We start from the raw sequence: 27,689 nt of genomic DNA, 5'->3' as shown, positions 1-27,689 counted from the left end.
TATCTATCTATCTATCTATCTATCATCTATCTATCTATCTATCTATCTATCTATCTATCTATCTATCTATCTATAATCTATCATGAATTATCTATCCATCTATCTCTCATATTTTCCTCAGATCAGCATAATATTTTCTGCACATTTTGACAATTCATCAGTATCACCCATTAACTGCTTTCTTTCCTCTCTTGCTACTCCTGCCTATACTGCTACTGCCAACCATGTTAGAGGTGTTGTGTAAATATTAATTATGCTTCTGTTCTCTTACCCCTCCCCCCCAGCGTTCTTGTTGGGGCCCCATTCGAGAAAGGATGGGCGAATGAAATGGGCCAACTCTACCAGTGCACCTATCCTTTGGGTGACTGTAAAGTGATTACCATCCCAAGTAAGTTTGAAGAGCCCTTCAATTTCCCAGCTGTATGGCTGGATGGATTGGGAATTTCAATTCTACCCCTTTGCAAGGACTGGAGAAGGAGGTGCTTCCTGCATACGTGGTCCCATTCCCCTTGCAAGGATCCCGGGCTCGCCCGATGCAAAAAATGCCTAGGTAACATCAACAGTGCTAGAAGGGAGGTTGGGGAGGAGGAGAAAGGAGAAGTTTCTTTTCTCAGAAATGTTAGAAAGGGACAGGCAGGCTGCCACAGCTCCACTGAGAAGACATTTCTGAGAAGAGAAACTTCTCCTTTCTCCTCCCCCCCCCCCCCCACTCCCTTCTAGCACTGATGATGTTACCTAGGCATTTTTTGCATCGGAGCCCGGGATCCTTGCAAGGGGAATGGGACCACGTGTGCAGGAGGTACCTCAGTGCCAGCCTCAGATCAGCGCAGCCGCGGTCCCCTTCCCCTGCACACGTGGTCCCATTCCCCTTGCAAGGATCCCGGGCTCGCCCGATGCAAAAAATGGCGAGATCGGTGCACTTGGGGCTGCTGCTGCGATGTCCAGGGAGGCTAAACCAAGTCGCGCGCCTCTCCCAGCCACTTTTGCGGCTTCCCAGAGTAATTTTATTTGTATTGCCTCCCCTGCCTCCCCTGACTGCATGTCACTGGTAAAATGGTCAGCTGGGTTACACCAAAGACTTTAAACCTTGGCTGAGCTACACAAGGCTCTGGATCAAAATGAATTACTGTATTTTTCGGAGTATAAGACGCACCTTTTTCCCTCAAAAAAGAGGCTGAAAATCTGGGTGTGTCTTAGACACTGAATACAGCATTTTTTACCTCCCCAAACCCTACCCCCTTCACCAAAATGTCCATGCATAGCCTCTAGGAAGCTTTTAGAGTGCTCCTGAGGCTGGGGAGGGCAGAAATGAGTGAAAAACAGGCCACCTTTTGCTCAATTTCACTCCCTTTCCCCCAGGAGCACTCTACAAGCCTCCTAAAGGCTATCCATGCAATTTTTTTAAACAAAAAATGGGCCTGTTTTTGTGAAAAACAGACCGTTTTTTTACTCATTTTGAGGGGCTCCACCTCCCAGGAGCACTCTACAAGCCTCCTAAAGGCCTTTTTTTTAAAAAAAACGACCAGTTTTTGGGAGGTCTGTAGAGTGCAAAAACTTTTTTTTATTTGCCTCTTCATAATCTTGGTGCGCCTTATACTCCGGTGCATCTTATACTCCGAAAAATATGGTATTCAGAATCTTTCCTGCATTTTTAAAAAGTTATACACTTGCAAGTAGGTATTTATGCTGGAGGTACTCCAGGTACACTGGATAATGGCATCATCTTCATCCCTGTATATTTCTTATAGGACCAAGAGATGCTTTCAATATGTCCCTTGGCTTGACTTTGGTTGCCCAGAATGATCAGGTTCTGGTAGGTATATAAATACACACTGCTCCCAAACCATGATATGAACTAGTGTAAATCATTCCTACCACCAAATTATTTATTTAATAGTACAGAACACAGGAGGGAAGCTCCTGGTGTCCTCCTTTCCATTTCTGCTACTGTAATCTATCTTAAAGGATTAAAGCTGGAATAACGAAAGATTATTCCCTTTGGGAATGTGCATAGCAATAGCACTTATATACCACTTCACAATGCTTTTACAGACCTTTCTAAGTGGTTTACAGAATCAGCGTATTGTCCCCAACAATCTGGGTCCTCATTATACTGACCTTGGAAGGATGGAAGGCTGACTCAACTTGGAGTTGATTAAGATCGAACTGCTGGCAGTCGGCAGAATTAGCCTGCAATACTGCAGTCTAATCGCCGCACCATTGCGTCTCCTTTTTTCCCATTTTTCCCAATACTTTCTTCTCTTCTGTTATGCTCTCATCATATGCTAAATAATAGTAATTGTTTCCAAAGTCTCTGAAAAGGTCCTTGAAGTCGCGAAAGGAAGCCCTAGCCCGATTTTCACACCTGTGCCTAATAATAGTAGATAAGCTCTATTCCAAAAATAAGTCCTAGTTAAGTCCCGGCCACTCCGTCCCACTGTATGGTTGTACAAGGTAGGGTGAGGTGCATGTGTAAAAATCAAGGTATGGGATCTACCTCTCACTCCTTGCACCCACTTACCTTAGCATCTGCAGCCAGGCCTCCCACACTTCGACACCTGTCACACGGCTGCCCAATTTCTGCTGCGGCCGCTTGCAGTGTGGATACCACGTGGCTCATCGCACTGGTGCTGATGCTTGTGGCAAAAGGCCATGTGACACATTGTGACGCTGCCGCAGCTTGCACACATAATAGCGCCACGCACCACAAAGCCTGCTGCCGAGAGCAGCGAAACGGTGCAACAATCCATGCAGCATCTGGCTGTGAGCGACCAGAACAAGTCAGCCAGCAAAGTGACAGGGTTCGGGACGTGGCTGCGTGGTCCTAACGTAAACAGGTAAGACATCCCCTGAAAATAAGACCTAGTGCTTATTTTGAGGATGAAAAGAAAATAAGAATGGGTCTTATTTTTGGGGATACATGGTAGATGCGGGGGGGGGGGAGAACGGAGATAGATAGATAAGAGAAGAGATGAGATACAGATATTTTTGTATTTCTTCCTGTCTGCCTTTGTTCTCTTTTGCCGTAACTATTTTTTTTTAAAGGTTTGCTGGTATTTAAATATCAAGCGATATTTTTGCTAGCTAGATTACATGCTGTATCTGCTTGCTTTGTTTTGGAAATAGGGCTGAATTTGCTGGGGATAAACTAATCTGGAAATTACCATGATTTAAGATATTTTCAAGTTAGATGAAGTATGAAGATTTTAACTATTGTTTGATATCATTTGACGGGAGGAGAAGTGGTCAATGCTTGACAGGAAGGAAGGGAAGAGGGAGGGAGGGAAGGAAGGAAGGAAGGAAGGAAGTGAGGGAGGGAGGGAGGGAGGAAAGAAGGATAATAATATTGCCACTGGGCCCTGAAAGATAAATATTATCAAGACAGCTAACAAAAGAGGCAGTAATGACTTTAAATCTTACCTAAAAGCAGACCTCCAGCTAAAATTCTTTTACCCAGCATTCCCAAATTTCAAAATCCACATATGCAAAAAATTATTGTGCCTTATAGAAAATATTCCACCACTAGGACTCCCGCAATGAAAATGCCCTCCCCCACTTATTTTTCCCTCAGAAGTGTGTTTTAAACCCAGGTCAAGAATAATAAAATTCTAGTCAAGAATGTATGTATGTACAGTATTATTTTTAAGTTGCCTTTTGGCAAGAAAAGGGATGTTAATATGACATACCATTAAATAAGCCTCAAAAAAGCCCTAAAGGTTTATTCATAATGCCAAAATAGGAGGCAAAAGCCATAATTTAGAAACAGGATGAAGAGCTAAAATTGGAATTAATGTACTTTCTCAGATAATGAATTAAAGGCTTGGCATGATGTTTTGTTGACCTGCTTTGCCTGTAACATGCCATCAGACACAAAGGAATTGCCCAAGTGAGGATTTTTGCTGTAGGCTAAACTGTGAAGACCTCACATCCTGGAAGAAAACTTCTGTTGTTGCCAAGATAATAAATTTGCCAGGAAGGGATCAAGCTCCACTTGGGAACATCTTTACTGCTCTCCCCCTCCCTCCCCTCCCACTCTCCTTCCCTCTTCCTCCCTTCCCTTCCCTCTCTCTCCCTCACACTCTCCTTCCCTCTCCCTCTCCTTCCTACTTCCTCCCCTCCCCCTCTTCCTCCCTTCCCTTCCCTCTCTCTCCCTCCCACTCTCCTTCCCTCTCCCTCCCCTTCCTTCTTCCTCCCCTCCCCCTCTTCCTCCCTTCCCTTCCCTCTCTCTCCCTCCCACTCTCCTTCCCTCTCCCTCCCCTTCCTTCTTCCTCCCCTCCCCCTCTTCCTCCCTTCCTGAAGAAGTGTGGGGAAAGATGAGACTTGACAACTGTGGAACGTCCAACACTATTTTATTGCGATTTAAACAACGGCAAGCAATACAGGAGAGAAGCCCCTTTCCTTAGCCTGACAGCTATTTATACGAAGAGCTGCCAGGCCAAGGAACCAATCAGGAGCGCAAGTCAGCCCGCCTTCAGCCATGCCGCGCCTGATTGGCTAAGGCGCAGCATGGCTGTTGCTGGCTGACAACAGGGGGAAATCCCCGGTCGTAAGTCGGGGAGGAAAGAATACAATACTCCTTCCCCCCCAGCGAGTACGCATGCGTAGCAGTGGAGCATGCGTAGTCGCTAAGATAGGCTGGGCGGCGACGGACACGCCCAGAACGCCGCAGAACTGGGCAGACCGTCGGAGAAGGAGGTGGTGTCCGTGGGAGCTCCTCCCTGAAGGGAGTGGAGCTCCGGGCGCCATCTTGAAGGCCTACCCCAGCCGGAGGAGGAGGAGGAGGCGGAGACTCTGGAACAGGTAGGCAGGGCCGGGGTGGCGCGGCCGCTGACGGGCTTGAGTCAGGGAACTTTGAATTGTTGCGAGGGACAGGCTGGCCTGATTGAGGGAAGGCCAAAGTCGGTTGCAACGGCGGAGCTGGTAGCCCAACGGGGGCTGAAACGATGGAGGGCTGTGGAAGGCGGAAGGCGCCTGGAACAGTCTCTGGCGAAACCTCTTGCGGCCTGGGCAACTGCCACGGCTGGGGAAACGGGTGCGGCGCCAACCCCAGGGCCTCGGGTGGAATTGGCGAGGCCGACTCTGCGGGGTTGTTGTGTGGATCCAAAGGTTCGCGGCGCCTTAATTGATCCACGTGGCGGCGCCAGTCTGCACCGTCGGCGGTCCGGACCCTGTAAGAGCAGGGGCCGGTTACAAAAGTGACGGTGGCAGGCACCCACTTAATATCCCCGGAGAAAGCCCTAGCCCACACTGGATCGCCCTCACGGAAGGAGCGGGGAGGGGGCCCCAGGTTGCTCGGCTGTGCCTCAGAATAGGTTGGGTGCAACCTATCTAAGGTGGTCCGCAGGCGCCGGCCCATCAGCAGCTCAGCTGGGGTTTTGCCGGACAAGGGACACGGGGTGGAATGCTGAACCAGGAGGTAAGCAGCCACCCTCGTGGGCCAGTCGCCCTTGTCCATTCGGCCAAGGGCGTCTTTGGCCGAGCGGACAGCGCGTTCCGCCCGGCCATTGCTGGCCGGATGATAGGGAGCGACGAGGGCATGCCTGATGCCTTGGGTGGCCAGGAAACCCTGGAACACGGTGGACGCAAACTGAGGACCATTGTCCGACACAACGACGTCTGGCAAGCCGTGGGTGGCAAACAGGCGCGTCAGTGCTCGGACAGTGGCCTCGGCTGTGGTGGAGGTCATGATGATGAGCTCCACCCAGCGCGAGTAAGCGTCCACCACAACCAGGAAAACCTGACCTCGGAAAGGCCCGGCGAAGTCCAGGTGGAGGCGTGACCACGGGCCGCGGGGAATCTCCCACTCCCGCGGCGGGGCCGCCGGAGGCGCTGGACGGGAGACCTGGCAGGTCGAGCACCTGGCAACCCAGGTAGCTATCTCGTCGTCCAGCCGGGGCCACCAGACATAGCTGCGCGCCAATGCCTTCATGCGCGCTATGCCAGGGTGGCCCTCATGGAGGCGAGATAGCACCTGGTCACGCAGTGTGGGTGGAATGATCACCCTGTCTCCCCACAGGAGGCACCCACTGTGAAGGGACAGCTCTAACTGCCTGGCCTTGTAGGGGCGGTGGCCGTCGGACACCGGCCCCTCAGGCCACCCCCGCAGAACCCAGGTCATCACCTGGGAGAGGGTGGGGTCGGCCAGAGACGCTGCCGCCACATCGCCCGCAGAGAGCGGCAAGGCGAGGTCTGCAATGGCCAAAACAGACATGCAAGGCACTGTCTGAGGGTTGGAGACGGGCAAGGGGCAGCGGCTGAGGGCATCAGCATGCCCTAGCTGCTTGCCAGGGCGGTAGACCAGGGCATACGAGTATGCCGCTAGGAACTCCACCCAACGTGTCATCCGGGGTGACAGAATGGGAGGGGTCGGACGGTCACCGGCCAGAAGCCCAAGGAGCGGCTTGTGGTCAGTGAAGAGCGTGAAATGCCGTCCGTAGAGGTATTCGTGGAACTTTTTAACCCCGGACACGGCAGCCAGAGCCTCCTTGTCGATCTGGCTGTAGTTCCTCTCCGCTGGAGAGAGTGTCCGGGAATAAAAAGCTATGGGGGCTTCTGAGCCGTTGGGAAGGACGTGGCTCAGGACAGCCCCCAAACCCACGGGGGAGGCGTCACACGCTAGAGTCAGGGGCATCCTGTCACTATATTGGACTAGGACTGCCTCTGACGTCAGCATGTCTTTGACAGCCGCGAACGCATGCGCTTCGCGGCTGCCCCAGCGCCAGGCTGCCGATCGGTCGAGCAACCGATGCAGCGGCTCGGCTAGTGACGCCTTGTGTGGCAAAAATGGCGCGTAGAAATTTAAAAGCCCCAAGAACGACTGCAGCTCCGCCTTAGTGGCGGGGGTGGGGGCGTTCTTGATGGCTGCGACTTTTGCAGGGGTGGGGTGGATTCCGTGGGCATCTATGGAGAAACCGAGGAAATCCACTTTAGGCACAGCAAATGAACATTTGCTGCGCTTTAATTTGAGACCCGCGCCCCTAAAACGGTCGAGGACCTTCCCCAGTACTTCGAGGAGTCCTGAGCGGCTGGATGCAGCGATCAGGACATCGTCGAAATAGGGTACAACGCCAGGGAGCCCATGGAGCAAACGCTCCATGAGGCTCTGGAAGATCCCCGGGGCCACGGAAACGCCAAATTGGAGGCGGCGGCAACGGAAAGCCCCTCGGTGGGTGACGATAGTCTGCGCAGCCGCCGCTTCGTCATCCACCGGGAGCTGCTGGTAAGCCTGCGCCATATCCAGTTTCGCAAAAATACAGCCCTGCCCCAGGGAGTGGAGCAGGTGCTGTACGACAGGGACTGGATAGGGGTTTGCCTGAAGGGCCAAATTGATGGTTGACTTAAAATCGGCGCAGAGGCGTATGGAACCGTCGGCCTTCACAGGGACCACTATTGGGGTCTCCCAACGCGAGTAGTCAACAGGCTCCAGTACGCCCTGCGCCAACAAGCGGTCAATCTCCTCATCGACTTTGGCCCTCAAGGCAAAAGGCACCCTGCGGGCCTTCAGCCTAATGGGAGCAACCTGGGGATCTAAGTTAAGAGAGATGGGGGTGCCCTTGTATAGTCCCAGCTGGCCGTCAAAGACGTCCGCGTAGGCGGAGATGACAGCAGCTACGTCAGGGGGTGTGTCTGAGATGGAGTGCACCCCCTGCACGGAGAGACCAAGGGCGGGGAACCAATCTAGCCCCAATAGAGCGGGGAGGGGCTTTTCAACCACTAGGATTGGCAGGCACCCCGAAAACCCCCCGTATTCAACCCTGACTGTATGGCAGCCCAGGGTTGGGATAAGTGACCCCTGATAGTCCCTTAAGGCCACGGGGCTAGCAGACAGCTGGCGTTTCAGGACGCCGGGGCACAGTTTCTGAAAGTCCGCCCAGGCGATTAAGGAGCGGGACGAGCCGGAGTCCACCTCCATTATACAAGGCGTGCCCTCAATGAGGACTGCCGCCTTGATTCTGTCCGCACCTGCGGAGGCCTGGTAGATCGCCTCTGCAGGGGCGGCTGCTGCAGGGCCTGGCTCCACGGTGTAACAGCTGGCCTTCGAGCGCGGCTGGCGGCGGGGCTGCTGCTGCGGTCCGGCTGTCATCTGCTGGCCTGTGGCTCCCTGGGATGGTGGTGGTGGTAACACAGCACGGCAAACTTGGGCCAGGTGCCCTTTTTTCGAGCACCGGCGGCAGATGGATGCCCGGAATGGGCAGGCTGACCGGTCGTGGCTGCCACCGCAGCCAAGGCAGGCTGTCACAGTCTGGCGCGGAGGTCGCGGATTGCGGCGCCTTTGCAGTTCTGCCAGGCGAGCCACGAGTTCTTCCTCTTCCTCAGCCGGGCTCGGAATGGGCACCAGCTGATCGATGAGGCAGGTTTGCGCTGGGGAAGATTGAAACGGGTGGCGGTCCATCTCAGCAACAGATTGCTCCGACAACTCCGCCGCCCGTGCATCAGCGACCGCCTCTGACAGGGTGATTTCTGGTCGGGCCAGGAGACGCCTCCTCAGCCGTCGGTCCCTGATGCCGCTGACGAATTGTTCAACCAGATTGTCCTCCAAGTCAGGGAACTCGCAGGGAATGGCTGTGGTCCGCAAGGACTGGAGGAACTGGCTGACGTCTTCGTGCGGCTTCTGGACGCACTGACGGAAAGCGTATCGCCTGGTGATCTTCGATGGGGTCGGGGCGTAATGTCCCTTCAGCTTGGCCATCAGCGTGTCCCAGTCTAGGTCGTGGACTGGCACAGGGGCTGCCAACGCCCGGGCGGCGTTGAACATAGGGGTTCCGCAGCTACTGAGGAAGAAGCTGCACTTCTCCTCCATCGGAATACCCCGCTTCCCGTTGGCTCGCAGGAAGCATTCAAAACGCTCCAAAAACCCCGTCCATCCCTCTCCGTCGGTGCCGAAGGGAGCGAACGGGGGAAGCGAAGACATAGCGGCTTGGAGTTGTGCGGCTCGGGGAGCTAAACTCAAGCGGCTGAGTAACAGAGGTCGGGTTCCGTCAGGGTCGTCGCCTCAGCAGGATCCCACCTTCGTCGCCAGTGAAGAAGTGTGGGGAAAGATGAGACTTGACAACTGTGGAACGTCCAACACTATTTTATTGCGATTTAAACAACGGCAAGCAATACAGGAGAGAAGCCCCTTTCCTTAGCCTGACAGCTATTTATACGAAGAGCTGCCAGGCCAAGGAACCAATCAGGAGCGCAAGTCAGCCCGCCTTCAGCCATGCCGCGCCTGATTGGCTAAGGCGCAGCATGGCTGTTGCTGGCTGACAACAGGGGGAAATCCCCGGTCGTAAGTCGGGGAGGAAAGAATACAATACTTCCCTTCCCTCTCTCTCCCTCCCACTCTCCTTCCCTCTCCCTCCCCTTCCTACTTCCTCCCCTCCCCCTCTTCCTCCCTTCCCTTCCCTCTCTCTCCCTCCCTCCCACTCTCCTTCCCTCTCCCTCCCCTAACTACTTCCTCCCCTCCCCCCTTCCTCCCTTCCCTTCCCTCTCTCTCCCTCCCACTCTCCTTCCCTCTCCCTCCCCTTCCTACTTCCTCCCCTCCCCCTTCCTCCCTTCCCTTCCCTCTCCCTCTCTCTCTCCCTCATTCCCTCTACATCTCTCCCCCTCCTCTTCCCCCTCTCCCTTCTTAATTCACTCTGGTTTCCATCTCTGCTTATTTAAGGTCTGTGGCCCTACAGTGCACCGGGCCTGTGGGGAAAATATGTATGTAAATGGCTACTGCTTTTTGTTGGACCAAAATCTTCAAGAAAAGGAACATTTTCCAGAATCATTGCAAGGTAAAACTGGAGAAAAGATTGGGGGGGGGGGAGGAAGGAAGGGAGGAAGGAGGAGAGGAAGGAAAGAAAGAAGGAAGGAAGGAAAAAAGGAAGGAAAAAAGGAAGGAAGGAGGAAGGGAAGCAGGAAAGAGGAAGGAGGGAGATATGAATGAGGGAAGGAAGGAAGGGAGATAGGAATGAGAAGAAGAAAGGAAGGAAGGAAGGAAGGAAGGAAGGAAGGAAGGAAGGAAGGAAGGAAGGAAGGAAGAAGGGATAGAAAAGGAAGGGAGGGGGAGGAGGAAAGGATGAGGTAGATAGAAAAGGAAGGGAGAGAGGGAAGAAAAAAGGCTAAATCTGGACTTGGATTCTACCTGGGACATAGCAGCCAAAATGTGCCAAAGTTAATCAATAGTGATTTTATACTTAGTAGGCAATTAAGTCTGCTCTTTCCTTCTCTTAATAAAAAGTGTTACATGAAAACCTTATCTGAACAACATCATGGTGGGGGAGTGGAAGTTGCTATCAATGGGCCTGGAATGGGAATAGCATGATGGTTTAAATATATGTCTGCCCCTCTCTCCATATATCCACCATCAGAGTGCACCCACCGTCCAACCGACATTGCCTTCCTGATTGATGGCTCTTCCAGCATCTGGGAAGAAGACTTTGAAAAGATGAAGCAATTTGTTTCTGAGCTCATCAATAATCTCTCTGGCAGAGATACATTGGTAAGGGGCCTTCATGGGGAGAGGGCCATGGGGAGGATCCACCTTGCCAAATTCTCTATTGATCTGGCTTGCCTCCAGAAGTTTGAATGCTCCAACACTGGAAGTTCTAAAGAAGATGATGGATAACCATTTGTCAGAGGTGACATAGGACCTCTTGCCTGAGCAGCGGGTTGGACGAGAAGACCTCCAAGGCCCCTTCCAACTCTGTTATTCTGTGAAGCGTGACAAGAGCCTGCTAAACCTTTCTGAGTTTTTATTGCTCAGGAAGCGATTGTCTCTGCTATTCCGGGAAGCAGTGAGGAAAATTTGATATATTTATACCATTTATAATACTGATTGGGCACGATGGCTCAGTGGTTAATAGTGCTGAGCTTGTCAGCTGGAAAGCTGACAGTCGAGGTTCGAATCCTGAATGCTGTGGAGATGGGGTGAGCTCCTGTTCCTTGCTCCAGCTCCTGCCAACTAGCAGTTTGAAAGCATGTGAGTAGATAAATAGGTACCACTTCGGTGGGAAAGTAACTGTGTTCTGTGTGTCTCGGAGCATAGGCATGCTGGCCACATGACCATGGAAGTGGATAACTCTGGCTCCCTTGGCTAAAGTAAAGGAGATGAGAATCGGACACGAACGGACAGGGAAAACCTTTACCTTTATAATAAAAATGGCAGGGCTTCAGTCAGGTTTAAGATGACATTTACTCATAATCATTGTGAAATGTTATTTTATCTTGGTTTTTAAAGCCTTAGATCCATGATGGCGAACTTATGGCACGCGTGCCACAGGTGGCACACAGAGCGATTTGTCAGGACATGCGAGGCATTGCCTATCAGCTGGCCAGTGCACATGCACGTGCTGGCCAGCTGACTTCGGTCTTCTTTTGAGGCCGTTTTTCGCCCTCTGGAGGCTTCCTTGAAGCACGAAAGTCGCTTCCGGTTTGCTCGTGGGTCCGTTTTTCACCCTCCGGAGCCTTCAAGGAAGCCTTCTGAAGGCCCCTGAAGGCTCCGTGAAAAAACGGCCCTACAGGCAAATGGAAGTTTGGGAACGGACTTCCGGTTTGGCTGTAGTGCCATGTTACGCCCTCCAGAGCCTTCAGGAAAGCCTCCTGAAGGCCCCTGAAGGCTCCGGAGGGCAAAAACCGGCCCAAAGAGCAAACCGGAAGTGATTTCCTGTTCGTCCATAGGTTCGTTTTTCGCCCTCCGGAGCCTTTAGGAAAGCCTCCTGAAAGCTCCGGAGTTCAAAAATCGTCCCTACAGACAAACTGGAAGTCACAATTCCCGAACTTCCATGTTCCCTGGAGGTCTGTTTTTTGCCCTCTGGAGGCTTCAGGGAAGCTCCTGAGGCCTCCGGAGAGCGTCTGGGGAGATGCGGGGAGGCTGATTTCACCCTCCCCAGGCTCCTAGAAAGCTCTGGAGTCTGGGGAGGGTGAAAAAACCATGCCAAAAGTGATGGTGGTGGTTGCTGGTCATGCACGCATAGCACTATGGGTGTGGCATGCCTGTGCATGCTCCCCCCGCTTTTGGCACAGGATTCAAAAAATGGTTCGCCATTACTGCCTTAGATGATAAGTCTCTTAGAACAGCAGTGCATTACTGAATTGGCCCAGTCAATATAATTTCCCAATACAATTTCCTTTAAGCATCGAGACGGGATAAGAATTCTTTTGCAAAGGATTCACTTATGCATTTATATCTAAATTTGGAGGAGATTACTAAGTTTGTTTGTGACTTGGGTAGACCTGCCATAGTCAAAAGAAAAGTGCTACAAAACAGTATGTTTCCATACCACCATGCAGGCAGACTACAACATAATAACCATGTGCTTCTTTTCTTGCACCAGTTTGCTCTCATGCAGTTTTCAGGGAAGTTCAGAGAACATTTTAATTTCAAAAGTCAAGACCCCGCACGCCTTGTAATGGAAGTGAAGCAGCTGTATGGATATACCAAAACAGCCACAGGCATCCGCAAAGTTGTGTATGTTCTGCCCCTCCCAATAAAATACTGTAATTCCTCCTCCTCCTCCTCCTCCTCCTCCTCCTCCTCCTCCTCCTCCTCCTCCTCCTCCTCCTCCTCCTCCTCCTCCTCCTCTTCTTCTTCCTCTTCCTCTTCCTCTTCTTCTGCCTCTTCTTCGTCTCCTCCTCCTCTTCTTTTTCTTCTCCTTTTCTTCTTCCCCTTCTTCTCCTTCCTCCTCGTCCTCTTCTTCTTCCTCCTCCATCTTCATCTTGTTCTCCTTCCTCCTCCTCCTCCCTCTTTTCTTTTCCTCACCCTCCTTTCCACTGGTCAATATTCTTGGAAAAATATTAAGTAGCTGAATCACTGTTCATTCTTCCTTCCCGTTTCTTCTCAAGGAGAGAACTGTTTATTGCAGAAAAAGGATCCCGGAATGAGGCTACAAAGATCCTTATTGTGATAACCGATGGAAACAAGGTGAATGATGATGCTGAGTATTCGGAGGTGATAGCAGAAGCTGAACAATCTGGGATCATCCGTTATGCCATTGGGGTGAGAATCTTCTTAGGAGCCTCAGTGACCAAATATGATCAGTCTTGTATTTCAGTTACATTGACCACCAAAAGGCCCATATCATCCTTATTGGAAATAGTCACGTGCAGCTGGGCAGATGTCATTCTTTGGGGTTTAAACCTTCTGCCCAAAATTGAATCCACAGCTCCTTGCAATTTAGATTACAACAGTATATGCAGTCCAGTATATGTAGGAATTATCCGAACTCTGGGCTCATTACCAGAAGGAGTTTGGTACACATCATTTCTCTGCCACGCTGTATGGTTGCCAATTGCAACAACTGTGTCTGAAATACCCTTCCTTCTTTTCCCACGTTAAGGTTGGTGACGCGTTTTCAACAATCGAAGTCCAGCAGGAACTGAAAGAAATAGCTTCTGAGCCAGACGATGAGCACGTTTTCAGAGTCAATAGCTTTAGTGCTTTGAAAAGCATCCAGGATCAGTTACAGAACAAGATCTTTGCAATTGAAGGTAACTTTGGGGACTTTTTAAGGAGACAATCCCATGTCCATTTTTTTTTGGCTATTTCCTAGCATTCCTCCCGAGGCAAGTTCCTATACAAAGTTTTTTCTGAAACAAGGATGAAGGCAGGAGGTGTAACTCTGAGAATAGCAGAATGATCCATTTGTGATGTATTTCTTACGCTTTTGTGTATTACTGGTCTGAACAAGCTTCTGATTTGAAACTAGCCATTTGTGCCTAGATTGAAAACTCTGCATTGATTTATTCAATTATACATCTTTCAGTTTTACGGGCTGAAGCAAGAACTGTTCTGATCTAGGCTTCCCCCAAAAGCATGAGTCAGAGTCCTGGTGCTGTCAATGCCCCTTTTACTAAACGAATGTGAATTCCTCTCATTCAGGTTCATCAAAGCCTGGCAAACAGCCTTTCAAAGGAATATTTATGACTACAGACCTTATCTATCTTGGAAAGCTGCCCTGTAAATATTTTCCCAATGAGGTGCTGGGCAAGGAAAGACTTGGCACAGAGTCTCTGAGATTCACGGATAGATCTTCACACTCCTGAAACAAATCTAACAACCAAACGAATGAATTATTTCCTGCAAAAGCCCTCTCCCCTTTCACTCCTCTTTTATTTCCGGGGGGGGGGGGGGCAATCACCTTCCACCAGTGATTTTACTCCCAAGTCTACCCTGATTTCTGAGTTGTTCTTTTCTTCTGGCAGCTCTGCTCATGCGCACACTGGGAACAGGCTCCAGCTGTTCCTCTGTCTCGCTGCTGTCTAGCTCCCTAGGCACCTGATCATTGCCAGATGGCCTCAGCCCCATCTCTGCCTCTCAAACAGAGCCCACATCAGAGCCTTCCCCAGCCTCCAGGACTGGCCCATGCTCTACCCCAACCCCCTCACTGTCCGACTCTGCTGCCAGCTCCGTTGGCCGCTGGCGGGCTACAACGAGAACATGCAATTTTACCCTTTCCTTACTGATGGCATTCTGTCCTGTTTGCCTGCTGGCGTTGTGTCTCCCCATAGGCACCCAGTTCCAGAGTAGCAGTTCCTTCCAGATGGAAATGTCCCAGGAAGGTTTAAGTGCCATGCTGACCCCGGTGAGTGTTTTTGAGCCCAGCGTGGATCATAGAAACAGAGCTAGAAGAGTCCTTGGAGGTCTTTTAGTCCTCCTTCAAAAGTATGTGTCTTTATGCCATCCCCAACAAATGGTTGTCTAATTTTTTTTCTTGAAAACCTCCAGTGATGGAGCTTCCCACAATTCCAGGAGGCAAGATGTTCTATTGATTAATTATTTTCACTGTCAGGAAATTCCTCCTTATTTAAAGATTGGATCTTCCTCTGATGAACTTCCACCCACTGCATTCTTGGAGATAATCTCTTAGTAGATCCTTAATGGTGGGCAATGAATGTCCTGTCCCCACTTTTCCCATTCCTGCTGTTTCTCTCTCCTACCTTCAATAACAATCTCTGTCTTCTCTAAGAACCACCCAGAAATCTTACAGTAATAAATTCTATATTGGAACATTGCTCAAAATGACCAGTACCCAGACTGAACAATCCTGCTGAAATCATGAGAGATAGCTTAGCTTTGCAGAACTGTCTTATAAAAACACATCTTTTTTCCTAGGAAAAAGGTATGTGAGACAGCAATGGAGGGAAATTACAGCCAGTTTGGTCTAGAGCCGTGATGGCAAACTTACGGCACACGTGCCACAGGTGGCACATGGAGCAGCCCTCTCTGCGGGCATGCAAGGGGTAGTCCCAGCTCAGCTCCACCACACCTGCCTGCGCATCTCCCACCGGCCAGCTGATTTTGGGGTCTCTGCCATGCATGCAGGAAACAAGCTTGCATGTGCAAGAGGCGGGAGAGGTTGTGTGCATGCGGGGAAGGTGGGGAGGAGTGCGGGGGAGGGGTGCAGTGCATCTCCGTGCCCTGTTTTTGGTCGCAGGAGGCTTCAGGGAGGACTGCTAGGCCACAACAGGATGCAGAGGGGTGGTCACGGGTGCATGTGCAGGGGAAGAGGGGGAGCATATGGGGTTGTGGGCGCATGCGCAGGGGATGGCACGGGGGGTGTCACGTGCACATTGCATTATGGGTGTGGGCATGCAGGCGCTGGGTGTCTCTCTCTCTCATGCGCTTTTGGCACGCAAGATCAAAAAGGTTCGCCATCACAGGTCTAGAAGGTTAAGGCATCAAGTTAGAAAATAGGAGGCAGAGAGTTCAGGTCCTGACTTAGCCATGGAAGCTGACATTGGGCCAGTCATAACTATCTTAAATGGATCACCATCTGACTGGACCTGTTTTTTTTTTCTTTTTTGCTGTGGTTGTTAAGCAAACACAGCAATTGTTAAGTGAACTCATGGGGTATTCGTTGTGGGGTGATTTTTGTCAGAAACCAGAAATAAACACTGGTTCCTGACAAAATCATTGTAAATTGCAGTCACATGGCTGTAAGATATTGCAAAACAGTCATAAATGCAAATCTGTTGCCAAGTGCCCAAAATATGTGATTTGTGTGTGTGTGTGTGTGTGTGTGTGTGTGTGTGCGCGCGCGCCTGGATATGAGAACTTCAAATCCAGGTTGTAAATCCATTTCGCGGGATCTGTCATAGCTCCAAACATTCGCTAAGCCGCCAGTCTAAATTAAGAGCTATTTGTAGCAACCTGCAACAGTAAGAACTTAATCTTTTCTTAAAACTAACTTTTCTTTTCATTTGTCTACTGCCACCTTATGCTTGCTTGTGCTCTGCTGCTATACAGTGACAGACTGCCATTAACTGCGGGGAGAGGGAGTGAAGCTGGGAATGCTTGGGGAAATGAAAGTAAGCGCTGCACCTCCTCAAGATGCTGCTTCAAGGTCACGCATCTGGAAGAAGAAGGGGGGCTGCATGTCAAACTGCTTTCAGACTGACCATGATTAAAACATCTTGCTGAAGTAGAATTAGGGATTTTGGCACGTGATTTTCAGTTCTGGCTTTGCATGATCTCTAATAAACTTTACCTTTCTCAAGAAATAGAGCCAAGGATCGTTTTTGTTTAAAGGTTCAAGTTGTGGCGGATACAACATTATTTCCACCCCCCACCCCCACGACAATGATCCTATAGTCCTATTCTAACTTTTTGCTCTGATTTAGCAAGGCCCTGTCGTTGGAGCTGTGGGAGCCTATGATTGGTCTGGAGGATTACTTCTATATCAAACCAGCAACCAAGACCCAAAATTTATTAATATCTCCAGCACCTTCAAAGATATGAGTAATTCCTATCTTGGTAAGAAATACCACGCAGAATTCATACCCTCCATTATGTTCTATCCCTCTTTCCAATAAGTCTACTGAAATTATCATAATTAAACTCTTTTATCCCCGTTATTTTGGACTATACAAGGCTTTCTTCTAGCAGATTTGACGATTTTCCATTTAATTCAGTGGCAGGAAGGAAGTTCGCTACAGGTAATCCTCAATCTGCGGCCACAATTGGGACTAGAATGTCTGTTGCTAAACAAGATGGTTGTTAAGAGAGTTGCACACAACTTTTTTGCCACAGTTGTTAATTTAATGATTGCAGCGGTAAACCGACTCATGCAGTTGTTAAGTGAATCTGGTTTCCTCCCCCCCCCCCCCGTTGAGTTTGTAACCTGGGAAGGTTACAAATGGTGATTACATGACCCTGGCATGTAGTAAGAACATGCCAGTTGCCAAGAATCCAAATTTTGATCATGTGACCATGAGGATGCTGCAAGTGTGAAAAATGGTCATAAACCACTTTTTTCAATGATGTTGTAACTTCAAACAGTCACTAAATGAATGGTTGTAAATCGAGGAGTACCTTATCTGCATTTTTAGATCATTATCTTCCACACGAACCTATCCCAAGCTTGATTGTAAGTTCAAAGGGTCCTTTATCATCATGTGAGTTATTTTGTTTATTATATCTCACCATGGGCATGTATACATAGTGTAGTCTTTATTGTCATTGTACAAAATAAATACAATGAAATTGGTTAAATACATAAATACATCCGAATAGAGAATGTGTCGCTTCTCTATGTCATATAATACATGTGGGTATATGCCAGTAGTGGGTCTTGGCTCCTGTTGCAACCGATACGCTGCAACGGGAGCTGGGCAAGCATCATGGGCACACACGCTGCGCCTGCATGCGCACCCACCATCTGTGATGCTTCAACGGCTTGGTGGAGTGTTGCGCAGGCACCGTGTGCTGCCCCCACGTGCGCAGATGCCCCATTTCCTTCAAATACAGGTAAGGAACAAGGGCGGGCGGGCAGGCGGGCCCTCCAAAGTACCGTTCCAGTATGGTGGCTGCTGCTTCCGGCAGGCACCGGTACGCGCGGAGGGTGCATACCGCCTGCAATTTGCATAATTTTGTGTTTATTTATTTATTTATTTTGTCATGTTTATGTAGTGCAGGGGGGTCAAACTCAAGGCCTGGGGGGCCGGATCCGACCCGTAGGGTGCTTAGATCTGCCCTGCGGGGCCACTCTGGAAACAGTAAATGACTAATCCGCGGTGCCTCTGCCAGCGAAAACGGAGCTCAGGGGGGGTCTGCAGGTGGCCTTCCTGAGCTCTGTTTTTGCTGGCAGGGGGTTGCAGGGTGCCGTCACAGGCAAAAACAGAGCTCAGGAGCCCATTTCACTGGCGGAATGCTTGGGCCACCACAGGCGCCCCTTGATACGAGTGACATTGAGCTGGCTACGTCCACCCTGGCCACACCCACTCTGGCCCCCGTGTGTCAAACACAGCCCTAATACGGTCCTTAATGAAATTGAGTTTGACACCCCTGATGTAGTGTATATTGGGAGGTGTGACCCTTTGAGAGCTGCAGGCAACGAAATTTCATTTTAATGTATGCCGATTAGGGTACATTCAAAGTAACCAGAGATGGTGCTGCTCCCAGTTAGGCCTGGATCGGGTGAACCGGTAGTAGCAGTGGCAGGAGGCTCCGCCCAGCCGCCTGGATGCTTCTGCACATGCGCAGAAGCGTCGCTTGCACACATGCACACAAGCAAACCGGTAGTTAAAAAAAAAAAAAAGGAAGCCCACCACTGAAAGTGACAATAAAGTTATTCTAAGTCTTTAGCTGTCTCATCTCCCCTGTAGGCTATTCTTCTCAGCCTGTCCGGTTCCGTGGGAAGAATGGTCTGGTTGTGGGAGCTCCTCGCTATGATCACATCGGCAAAGTTGTCTACTTTGAGAATGAAGCCCTGAGTAGGGAATGGCGGCTGAAGATGGAGGCAGTAGGGGAACAGGTATGAACGGAGGTAAAAGAGCTCCAAAAGAATCGAAGAGAGCACGGATGTGCATCAGGTTCTACCCAAAACATCACTCAAACATCACTCAAACATGAAGTTTCAAGGTCCCATACGGGTAGCCCTCGACTTACGATGACAATTGAGCCTGACATTTCCAATGCTAAGCGAGGCTGACCACAATTGTTAGGTGAATCCCTGCGCTTGTCTATGGAGATTCTTGGTCATCCAGGACATGGTTGTCCCAAAGATGCTTTTTCCAAGAAGCAAATGGACTTTCTTTGCTTTTCTTTGAAGATGTTTCGCTTCTCATCCAAGAAGCTTCTTCAGCTCTGGCTGGACAGTGGGGAATGGAAGGATTTATAATAGCTTCTTGCGTGAGAAACCAAACATCTTCAGAGAAAAACAAGGAAGTCCAGTTGCCACTTGACAAAAGCACCTTGGGGACAATCATTGCATTTGTTAAATTAGTAACAAGGACGTTAAGTGAATCTGGCTTCCCCCTTTTCCCTGTTAGAAGATCATAAAAGGTGATCACATGACCCCGGGACACTGCAAATACAGGCTAGTTGCCAAATGTCCAATTTGGACCTGACGATGGGGATGCTGCAACAGTCGTAAATGTGAAAAACATAAGTCACTTTTTTCAGTGCAGTTATAGCTTTGAATGGTCACTCAACAAATGACTAAGTCAAGGACTACCTGTATATATATACATGCATACTTCAGGTTCAAATCTTACATCTTTTCCCCGCCCCTGCCTCCTTCGGCTCATTACAGAGGACCATCCAGGCAGAAAACCATATTTTTATTTTTAATGTTGCCTTTGCTATGTTTGTGTTGTATTTGTGCTGATAAATAAATAAAGGGAGACTAGTATAGATCTATTTCAAGCTATTTAGCTCTCATCAGCTAGTCAAATCCCAGTAAGGGTATGGCTACCTGATGAGAGCTAAATAGCTTGAAATAGATCTATACTAGTCTCCCTTTATTTATTTATCAGCACAAATACAACACAAATATCTATCTATCTATCTATCTATCTATCTATCTATCTATCTATCTATCTATCTATCTATCTATCTATCTATCCTCCTGGCATGTCTCCTGTGTTGATATAAAAGTTCCATAATTTCAATAAAGATGAGATGATGAGATTGGCAATCCCAAAATACCAGGACCTGCCTGGCTATAAAATACTTAATTTTAGGTCCCAGATTGAAATTTTGATCCTTCTGCTGGTTAATCCCTTTCGAGAGAGGTGAGAATTCCTGCTGATGGGAAAAGGAACTTTTCACAGCTTTGTAGAGGGCTTCATAGCTGAAAGATAAACAAATCTTCACTTTGGTTTTGTTTGAGCTGCCAGAAAGAAATCAGTTCAGCTGCCGAGCGTTAATACAGTTGATTTTGCAGAGTTGCAAAGAACCAAGGAGAGGGGCATTAAATATCTGAAAATACATTTTCCTTTATTGCCTGCATGCTTCACAACATATGGTTGAAGGCTTAAAGATTAGACTCTTCAAAAACATAATACTTCTTGCACCCAACGATAACATCTCTGCCGCTGCAATTAGAACATGAAACATGCAAATAATGGCCTTGCTCCATTTTTTTAAAAAAAAGTTGAATGAAATTAAGAGATGGTTTTTTGATGCAACAGGTTGGTTCTTACTTTGGAGCAACTCTATGCTCAGTGGACCTCAATCAAGACACAAGCACAGATTTAGTTCTGGTTGGAGCTCCCATGTACTATGATGCCACTGCAGGAGGAAGGGTTCACATCTGTCTTTTTAAGGTAAGAAACTTCTGGATTTATGAAACACAGGATGAATGATAGTTGAAGATGGACAGCTCTAGAGTTTCTATAATTTCCAACATCTGCTCAAAATTGCCAGGTGTACACTGTAAATCAGGAGGAGGAAAAATTGAGGAGAAACAACCGCTGCAAAAAAAAAAGTCATGGCGGGGTTCGCCGAAATGGCAAAAATCTCAGCTTTCTTAAAAGCTCAGAAACAGGAGGAATATACACAGGAGTGGGCAAAATGGATTGATTATATACAGAATAAATATCAGACTAGGAGTTATTATCTAGTCTTTAGGTAAGAATGTTTAGACCGATAGATGATCAAAGTAAATAGTATATGGGATGTTTGGAATTGTTAGAGTGGTATACAGCGGAAGTCAGGGGGGTGGGTTTGTGTGGGAGGTGGGGGAGGGTTAGGGTGGAGGGTGGGGCAATATATATGTATGAATAAATTAGAAGATGGGACTAATGAAACATTGTTAGGCTAGGAGAAATTTATATTAAGAGTTATAGATGTTAAATTAGCTTAGAAAATGATCAATGTGTTATTATTAATTTAAGAGAAATTTATATAGTGTTTGTTGGGAGGAGAGGGGTTATGAGTAATCTATTTTAAGATGGGGGAGGGGAGGGGGTAAAGTGTTTGGTATAATATTTGAATGTGAATTTTTGCGGGGGGGTTGGAGGGGTATAGCATTTGTATGAGATTTATATTGTGTGGAGGGGGGGTGAAAACGGGGAAAATTTGTTTGTACAAAACTCTTTTAATAAAAAAAAAAAAAGTCATAAAATCAGGCTGGTGACATGAATAACCCATTTTTCAACTGTCACGACTTATGACCGTTAATGGGCAAGCTCCTTTACCATAGTATGTTGAGGAGTACCTATATTTCTTGATATTTTTTGAAGGCTGACCTCCAATACAGCAAACAAATATTGGAAATGTATGTGACACTTGACATAAACATTTTAATTTGGCAATGGAATCTTCTATTGTTGCCTCTGGGGAAAACACCGTTTTAAACAGAGGTTCTATCTTGAAGGAGAGAGATAGAGGGGAAAAAAACCCTGTGTATATGCTAGGAGATGTGAAATACTGACCCCAAGTGGGTTGGGAAGCACATTTATTCTCTCTGGAGAATTCTAGTAATAATGGTTTGTGCAACTAAAGGAAAGGCAGGTGTTCAGCACTTTCACTAAACTACAAGTCCTAGAATTCCTTGGTGATTCCTTGGGGAATTATGACAGTCCACGATGGAATAAAATTGTATCCTAATGTAAATATGTTCACAGATGTGTAGTAAAATGTACTGACGTAGGAACAAGCTTTCCGCTTGCTCCTGGGGGAGGAAAGCTATGGCAAATCTAGACAGCATACTAAAAAGCAGAGACATCACTCTGCCAACAAAAGTGCATATAGTCAAGGCTATGGCTTTCCCAGTTGCAATGGATGTCTGTGAAAGCTGGACCATAAGAAAGGCTGAGCAACAAAGAATTGAGGCCTTTGAACTCTGGTGCTGGAGAGGGCTCCTGCGAGTCCCTTGGGCTGCAAGGCAATCATGGGTCAGTCATGGAGGAGATCAACCCTGACTGCTCTTTAGAAGGCCAGAGGAAACTGAAGAGGAAACTCAAATACTTTGGCCACCTAATAAGAAGGAAGGACTCAATGGAGAAAAGCCTAATGTTGGGAAAGATTGAGGGCAAAAGAAGAAGGGGATGGATGACAGAGAATGAGGCGGCTAGATGGAGTCACTGAAGCAGTTGGTGTGAGCTTAAATGGACTCCGGGGGATGGTAGAGGACAGGAAGGCCTGGAGGAACGTAGTCCATGGAATTGCAATGGGTCAGACACTACTTTGCAACTAACAACAACAACAACTGAAGTAGTATAAAAGTAATAGAAATTTTTTTAAAAACTATATTGGGGGGGTTGCCCTCTGAGAAATCCATCTGAATTCCAGCATCTTTTACTTACGTTTTGCAGAATGAAGGATTTTCCTGTACAGACAGCAACGCAGCTTTGAAAGGAGAGTCGGGACATCTGTTTGGTCGCTTTGGGGCCAGCATTGCAGAAGTGGGTGACATCACTGGAGATAAATGGACAGATGTAGCCATTGGGGCTCCCTTGGAAGACGAGAATGCAGGAGCCGTGTACATCTTTTCAGGGGAAAGGGCATCCATCAAGCACAGTTATGTTCAGGTGAGCTGACCCTCAGGCCTTGCTTGACCAAAGGGCCCTCTCTTTCCTCTGGAAGCAAGACTTGGAGATGCCTTGAAGACCAGGGGTGGGTTGCTGCCAGCATTACTGCTGGTTCGCATCATGCACCAGCCTGCCTTGATGAAGAATATCTAAAGATGATCCTTTGATTGTATTGATTTTCTCTATCTATCTACTATCTATCTATCTATCTATCTATCTATCTATCTATCTATCTATCTATCTATCTTCTATCATCTATCTATCTATCTATCTATCTATCTATCTATCTATCTATCTTCTATCATCTATCTATCTATCTTCTATCATCTATCTATCTATCTATCTATCTATCTATCTATCTATCTATCTATCTATCTATCTATCTATCTATCTTCTATCATCTATCTATCTATCTATCTATCTTCTATCATCTATCTATCTATCTATCTTCTATCATCTATCTATCTATCTATCTATCTATCTATCTTCTATCATCTATCTATCTATCTATCTATCTATCTATCTATCTATCTATCCTATCATCTATCTATCTATCTATCTATCTATCTATCTATCTATCTATCTATCTCTATCTATCTATCTATCTATCTATCTATCTATCTATCTATCATCTATCTATCTATCTATCTTCTATCATCTATCTATCTATCTATCTATCTATCTATCTATCTATCTATCTATCTATCTATCTTCTATCATCTATCTATCTATCTATCTATCTATCTATCTATCTATCTATCTATCTATCTTCTATCATCTCTCTCTCTCTCTCTCTCTCTCTTTCTCTCTCTCTCTCTGTCTGCCCATCCATATCTATCTATCTATCTATCTATCTATCTATCTATCTATCTATCTCTATCTATCTATCTATCTATCTATCTATCTATCTATCTATCTATGTCTGCCTATCCATCCACCCATCTCTATCTATCTATCTATCTATCTATCTATCTATCTATCTATCTATCTATCTATCTATCTATCTATCTATCTATCTATCTATCATCTCACCCTCTATTACATATTATCTTATCTATCTATCTGCCTGTCTGTTTGCCCATCCATCCATCTGTATCTATCTATCTATCTATCTATCTATCTATCTATCTATCTATCATCTATCTCTGATTTATTATCTTTCATAACCAGCCAGCCAGCCAGCTATCTAGTTATCTAGCTAATATCTAGCTATCTTCTATTATCTATCTCTCTATTATCTATTAACTTTCACCTCTATTTACCTGTTATCCCTGTCTCTCTATATATATAACATACACAAGTGCACTCAAGATGGAAAATATGCTTAACACTCTTGCCTTTGAAGTCATGATTGCCCTGAAAAAGTTACTTATAACTATCCTCACACTTATGACTGTCCTCACACTTATGACTGTCACAGCCTTCCCCTGGTTATGTGATCACAATCCAGGCAACTGGCAACTGGCTTGCATTCACAACTGGGGCAGTATCCCATCACCATGTAATAGCCATTTGAGACCCCCATTTTTTTCCTTGCTTACTTTCCTTGGTCTTTCCACAGCGCATTGAGGGACTGAGGTTTTCTGGAAGGTTTTCTTATTTTGGCCAAGCTATCAGTGGAGGAAGAGACCTTACGGGGGATGGTCTGAAGGATATCACTGTGGGACAGCAAGGAAGAGTTTTGTTGATGAGGTGAGGAAGGACGACATTTTTCTCCCAGTTCTCCTGCCTTCTTAAATGTGCATAATCAGGCCCATTATGCCCTCAGCAAATAGAGATGTTTATATTAAGGCAAGGGTGAATATAATGCTGTGCAGCCACACTGGAGTAAACTTTTTCATAAAAATAGAGGGTCTACAAATTAGACAGTTTCCCATTGGCGGGATCTCTCACGTATCCTGTCTTCTGGTTCCGTGGGCTCGGTCTCTTCCATAGAAGTTGAGCTCTCTCCAGGTCCTCTGCTTTCTAAACTAGCAAATCTATTGTTTCTCACTAACCCCAAAAGACAGCAATGAAATTGGAGGAGCAAGACAGTTTTTGAACTCTGTCATTGCTGCTGGAGGGACAAATGGAAGAAGTAAGGATAGTAAGGTTGACACCAGTGAGGTCAGTTGCTACGTGGTAAAAAAAAAGAATGCTCCTCAGAGATTGGGGAGTGAACCAGTGGCTGTGTGATGTAACCTCAGCTTAGATCAGTGTATCTTTAAGAATTCTGGACTTCAATTCCCAGAATTCTCCGACTGAAAGAAAGACAGCCAGACAGGGGAATTCTGGAAGTTGAAGTCCAGATGTCTTAAAAGTCACCAAGGTTGAGAAACATCGGCTTAGATGTTTTGTGCTGGCTCATGTGGATGCTAAAGACACAATATTTTAATGAAAATGATCTTCCATTTTCTGACTGCTTCCAGATCTCGTCCTGTTCTGCAAGTGAAGATCTCCATCGTGTTCCTCCCACCTTCCATCCCAACCTCAGTCCTCCAGTCACAGAGGCCAACATCTCAGGAGGACATGACCAGCATGGCAGAAGTGTGCTTTACCATTTCGAAAGTCACTCAAGATTTCCTAGGTTTGTGATGGTGAGCCTCTCTGCAGGCATGCGAGCCATTGCCCAGCATGCACGCCTCCCACCGGCCAGCTGATTTTTTCGGTTTACCCTGCAGGCGGGAGACGCATTCGCATACCTTTTTCCTTGTTTTCTGCAGCCCATGCCTTCCTAGATCTCCAGAGATTTCCCCTTCAGCACTGTTTTGAGTTGCGAGGCTCCCCCTCCCTCAGCGCTGTTTTGAGAAGGAAGGATTTTTCCCCTCCCCAGAGCTGTTTTGGGATGGGAGGCTATAAGGAGGAGGGGATGTTGCGTGTGCGTCTGTGGGGCGAGCACAGGGGGTCACACATGCATGCATGTGGGGTGATGGGAGTGCAGGGTGTCACACATGGATGTGCAGGGAGGTGGGACACATGGAAGTGGTATTGCATTATGGGTGTGGGCAAGTGAGTGAGTGCAATAGCACATGTACGTGTGCTTTCGGCACCAGAGGAAAAAATGGTTAGCCATCACTGTCCTAGGTGATGAGAAATGTTGTAATGCTTTGGGTTCCTACAGCAGTCCACATCCTTCAAACCCATGCAGGGCAGATTCTTGATTAATTTAAATATGTAAAGAAGTGCATGATATAGCCCTCTTATTGGCCTCCCACTTCCAAAACCATGTCGCTGGTTCATCTTTTCTAGCATTTCTCCATATTTACTAAGGAAACCTCTCACACACTTCCTCCTGCACTGAAGAATCTAATCAGTGTTTCTCAACCTTAGCAATTTGAAGATGTGTGGACTTCAACTCCCAGAATTCCCCAGCTGGCATGGAATTCTGGGAGTTGAAGTCCATACATCTTAAAGTTGCCAAAGTGAGAAACGTTGGCCTAACAAATATCAGTTACCACTATGTCTTCTTTTAACTCTTCATTTAATTTCCTCATTTTAATATTTTCCTTGCTCACAGCATGGCTCACCTCTCTTGTAGATACTGGGTAACAGTAAGGGAATAATCTGTCACCAATTGTATTTAGCTGAATGTTTGCAAGATGGCTTCTGTGCCCCCAGATTATTCATTATTATTATTACATTAGAAGAGAATAATTGTAGCTCAGGATTGATCTTGGAGCCTCTGGTGGTCTCTGAGCTTGGTTGTTTTCTTGCAGACATGATGAAAACTCCTTAATTGCACAGACCTCCATAGTTTCAACTGGGAAACTGAACATCCTAGACAAGTCCAAAAAACGTTAGAGAATTCCTGGAAGCCCATCACTCAAACAAATCAGCCATCAACAGTCACACAGAGATAAACAATATCTACACACTATTCAAAAGAGACAACCCAAAAGTTCAAAAAAGAAGCAAAAAGACCAAAATACTACTTCTCCAGCAATCAGCACCCAGTTAAGCAGATTAATATCAAGGTTAAGCACTAGACCAGCAATCAAGCAGCACCCCAATCATGGACCTACCAAGTCAGACAAACAACCAAATAGTAAACAATATCCTGATGAACTACCAAAATCACTCCCATCAATACTGACATAGCAAGCCACTTGTATGTAAACAGAGAGCAAATTTTCTAGCACTAGTTACTTAGTTGGGTAATGAAACATTTGCAAGAAAACAGTCAAGTTCAGAGAACACCAAGGACCCCCAAGTTATTATTAAATTCAGAGGAAAAGTTGACATCATTTAACCATATTTGTACAGAAATATGGGGCAGGGACAAGTAAAGGGAAGTGAATTATCTTCTCCTGACAGAATGAAACCTTTACACTCTACTGAGCATAAAGAAAAACAATCCATGGGGCAAAATTTTGTTTTGAAGCACTTTCTTTCTTTTTCCACCTAGATGAAATCCATAGTGAGCTTTCCTACAACCTAACCCTGGATTCCCACAGAATAAAGGCCCGAGCCTCCTTCACTTCTAAGTCTCCCACCCTGCAAGCAAACATTTCACTTGGACTTGAGCAGAAGTGTCAGAATCATCAAATTGAAGTATCTGTGAGTTGGTGTTATGTCCTGATGATCTTCTCATAAATATATTTGGGGAAACTGAAGGTCTGTGGTCAGAGAATGGCCATTCTTCTGCCTTTTTATATCAACTGCTTGGGGCCTAATTGGTCTCGATCACCATGATCAGGGAGCCAGAGGTACGCACCTTCTCTTGAAGCCTCAAGCTACCTAACGTAGATAAAGAGCAAGTTTTCTCCTTCTTTTGTAAATGATCAAACTTGCATCCATCCATGACTGGCTACACGCATCTCAGTGCTGAATTTTAATTAATCTCACTGAAGATTCCTGAAAGACAGAAAGTCAGTTGGGGCAATATTTCCACAACAGACATCCAGGCAGAAAACCATATTTTTATTTTTAATGCTGCCTTTTTATATTTGTGTTGTATTTGTGCTGATAAATAAATAAAGGGAGACTAG

The 27,689-nt window shown here is 47.1% G+C and overlaps 1 protein-coding gene across 1 annotated transcript in view; it reads left to right on the top strand.

Annotated features, from left to right (window-relative positions):
* Positions 1-318: 318 nt before the first annotated feature.
* LOC309401347 (integrin alpha-D-like) overlaps positions 319-27,689 on the top strand; it is a gene marked incomplete at its 3' end in the record, with an annotated part of 48,012 nt that continues 20,641 nt past the window's right edge. Inside the window, exons 1-15 of the mRNA XM_081970417.1 lie at positions 319-388; positions 1,749-1,813; positions 9,647-9,761; positions 10,338-10,468; positions 12,303-12,436; positions 12,811-12,964; positions 13,305-13,455; positions 14,476-14,549; positions 16,588-16,720; positions 18,571-18,719; positions 20,380-20,514; positions 22,507-22,722; positions 24,284-24,414; positions 25,131-25,288; positions 27,107-27,258. Of these exons, the coding sequence (XP_081826543.1) occupies positions 328-388; positions 1,749-1,813; positions 9,647-9,761; positions 10,338-10,468; positions 12,303-12,436; positions 12,811-12,964; positions 13,305-13,455; positions 14,476-14,549; positions 16,588-16,720; positions 18,571-18,719; positions 20,380-20,514; positions 22,507-22,722; positions 24,284-24,414; positions 25,131-25,288; positions 27,107-27,258 (1,959 nt within the window). The 5' untranslated portion in view covers positions 319-327. The remainder of the gene's footprint in view (positions 389-1,748; positions 1,814-9,646; positions 9,762-10,337; positions 10,469-12,302; positions 12,437-12,810; positions 12,965-13,304; positions 13,456-14,475; positions 14,550-16,587; positions 16,721-18,570; positions 18,720-20,379; positions 20,515-22,506; positions 22,723-24,283; positions 24,415-25,130; positions 25,289-27,106; positions 27,259-27,689) is intronic.

This window comes from Natrix helvetica (genome assembly GCF_964273705.1).
Source record: "Natrix helvetica genome assembly, chromosome: Z".
NCBI classification, from domain to species: domain Eukaryota; kingdom Metazoa; phylum Chordata; class Lepidosauria; order Squamata; family Natricidae; genus Natrix; species Natrix helvetica.
The sequence above is the reverse complement of the archived record's forward strand: the minus strand, read 5'-3'. Positions and strand labels throughout refer to the sequence as shown.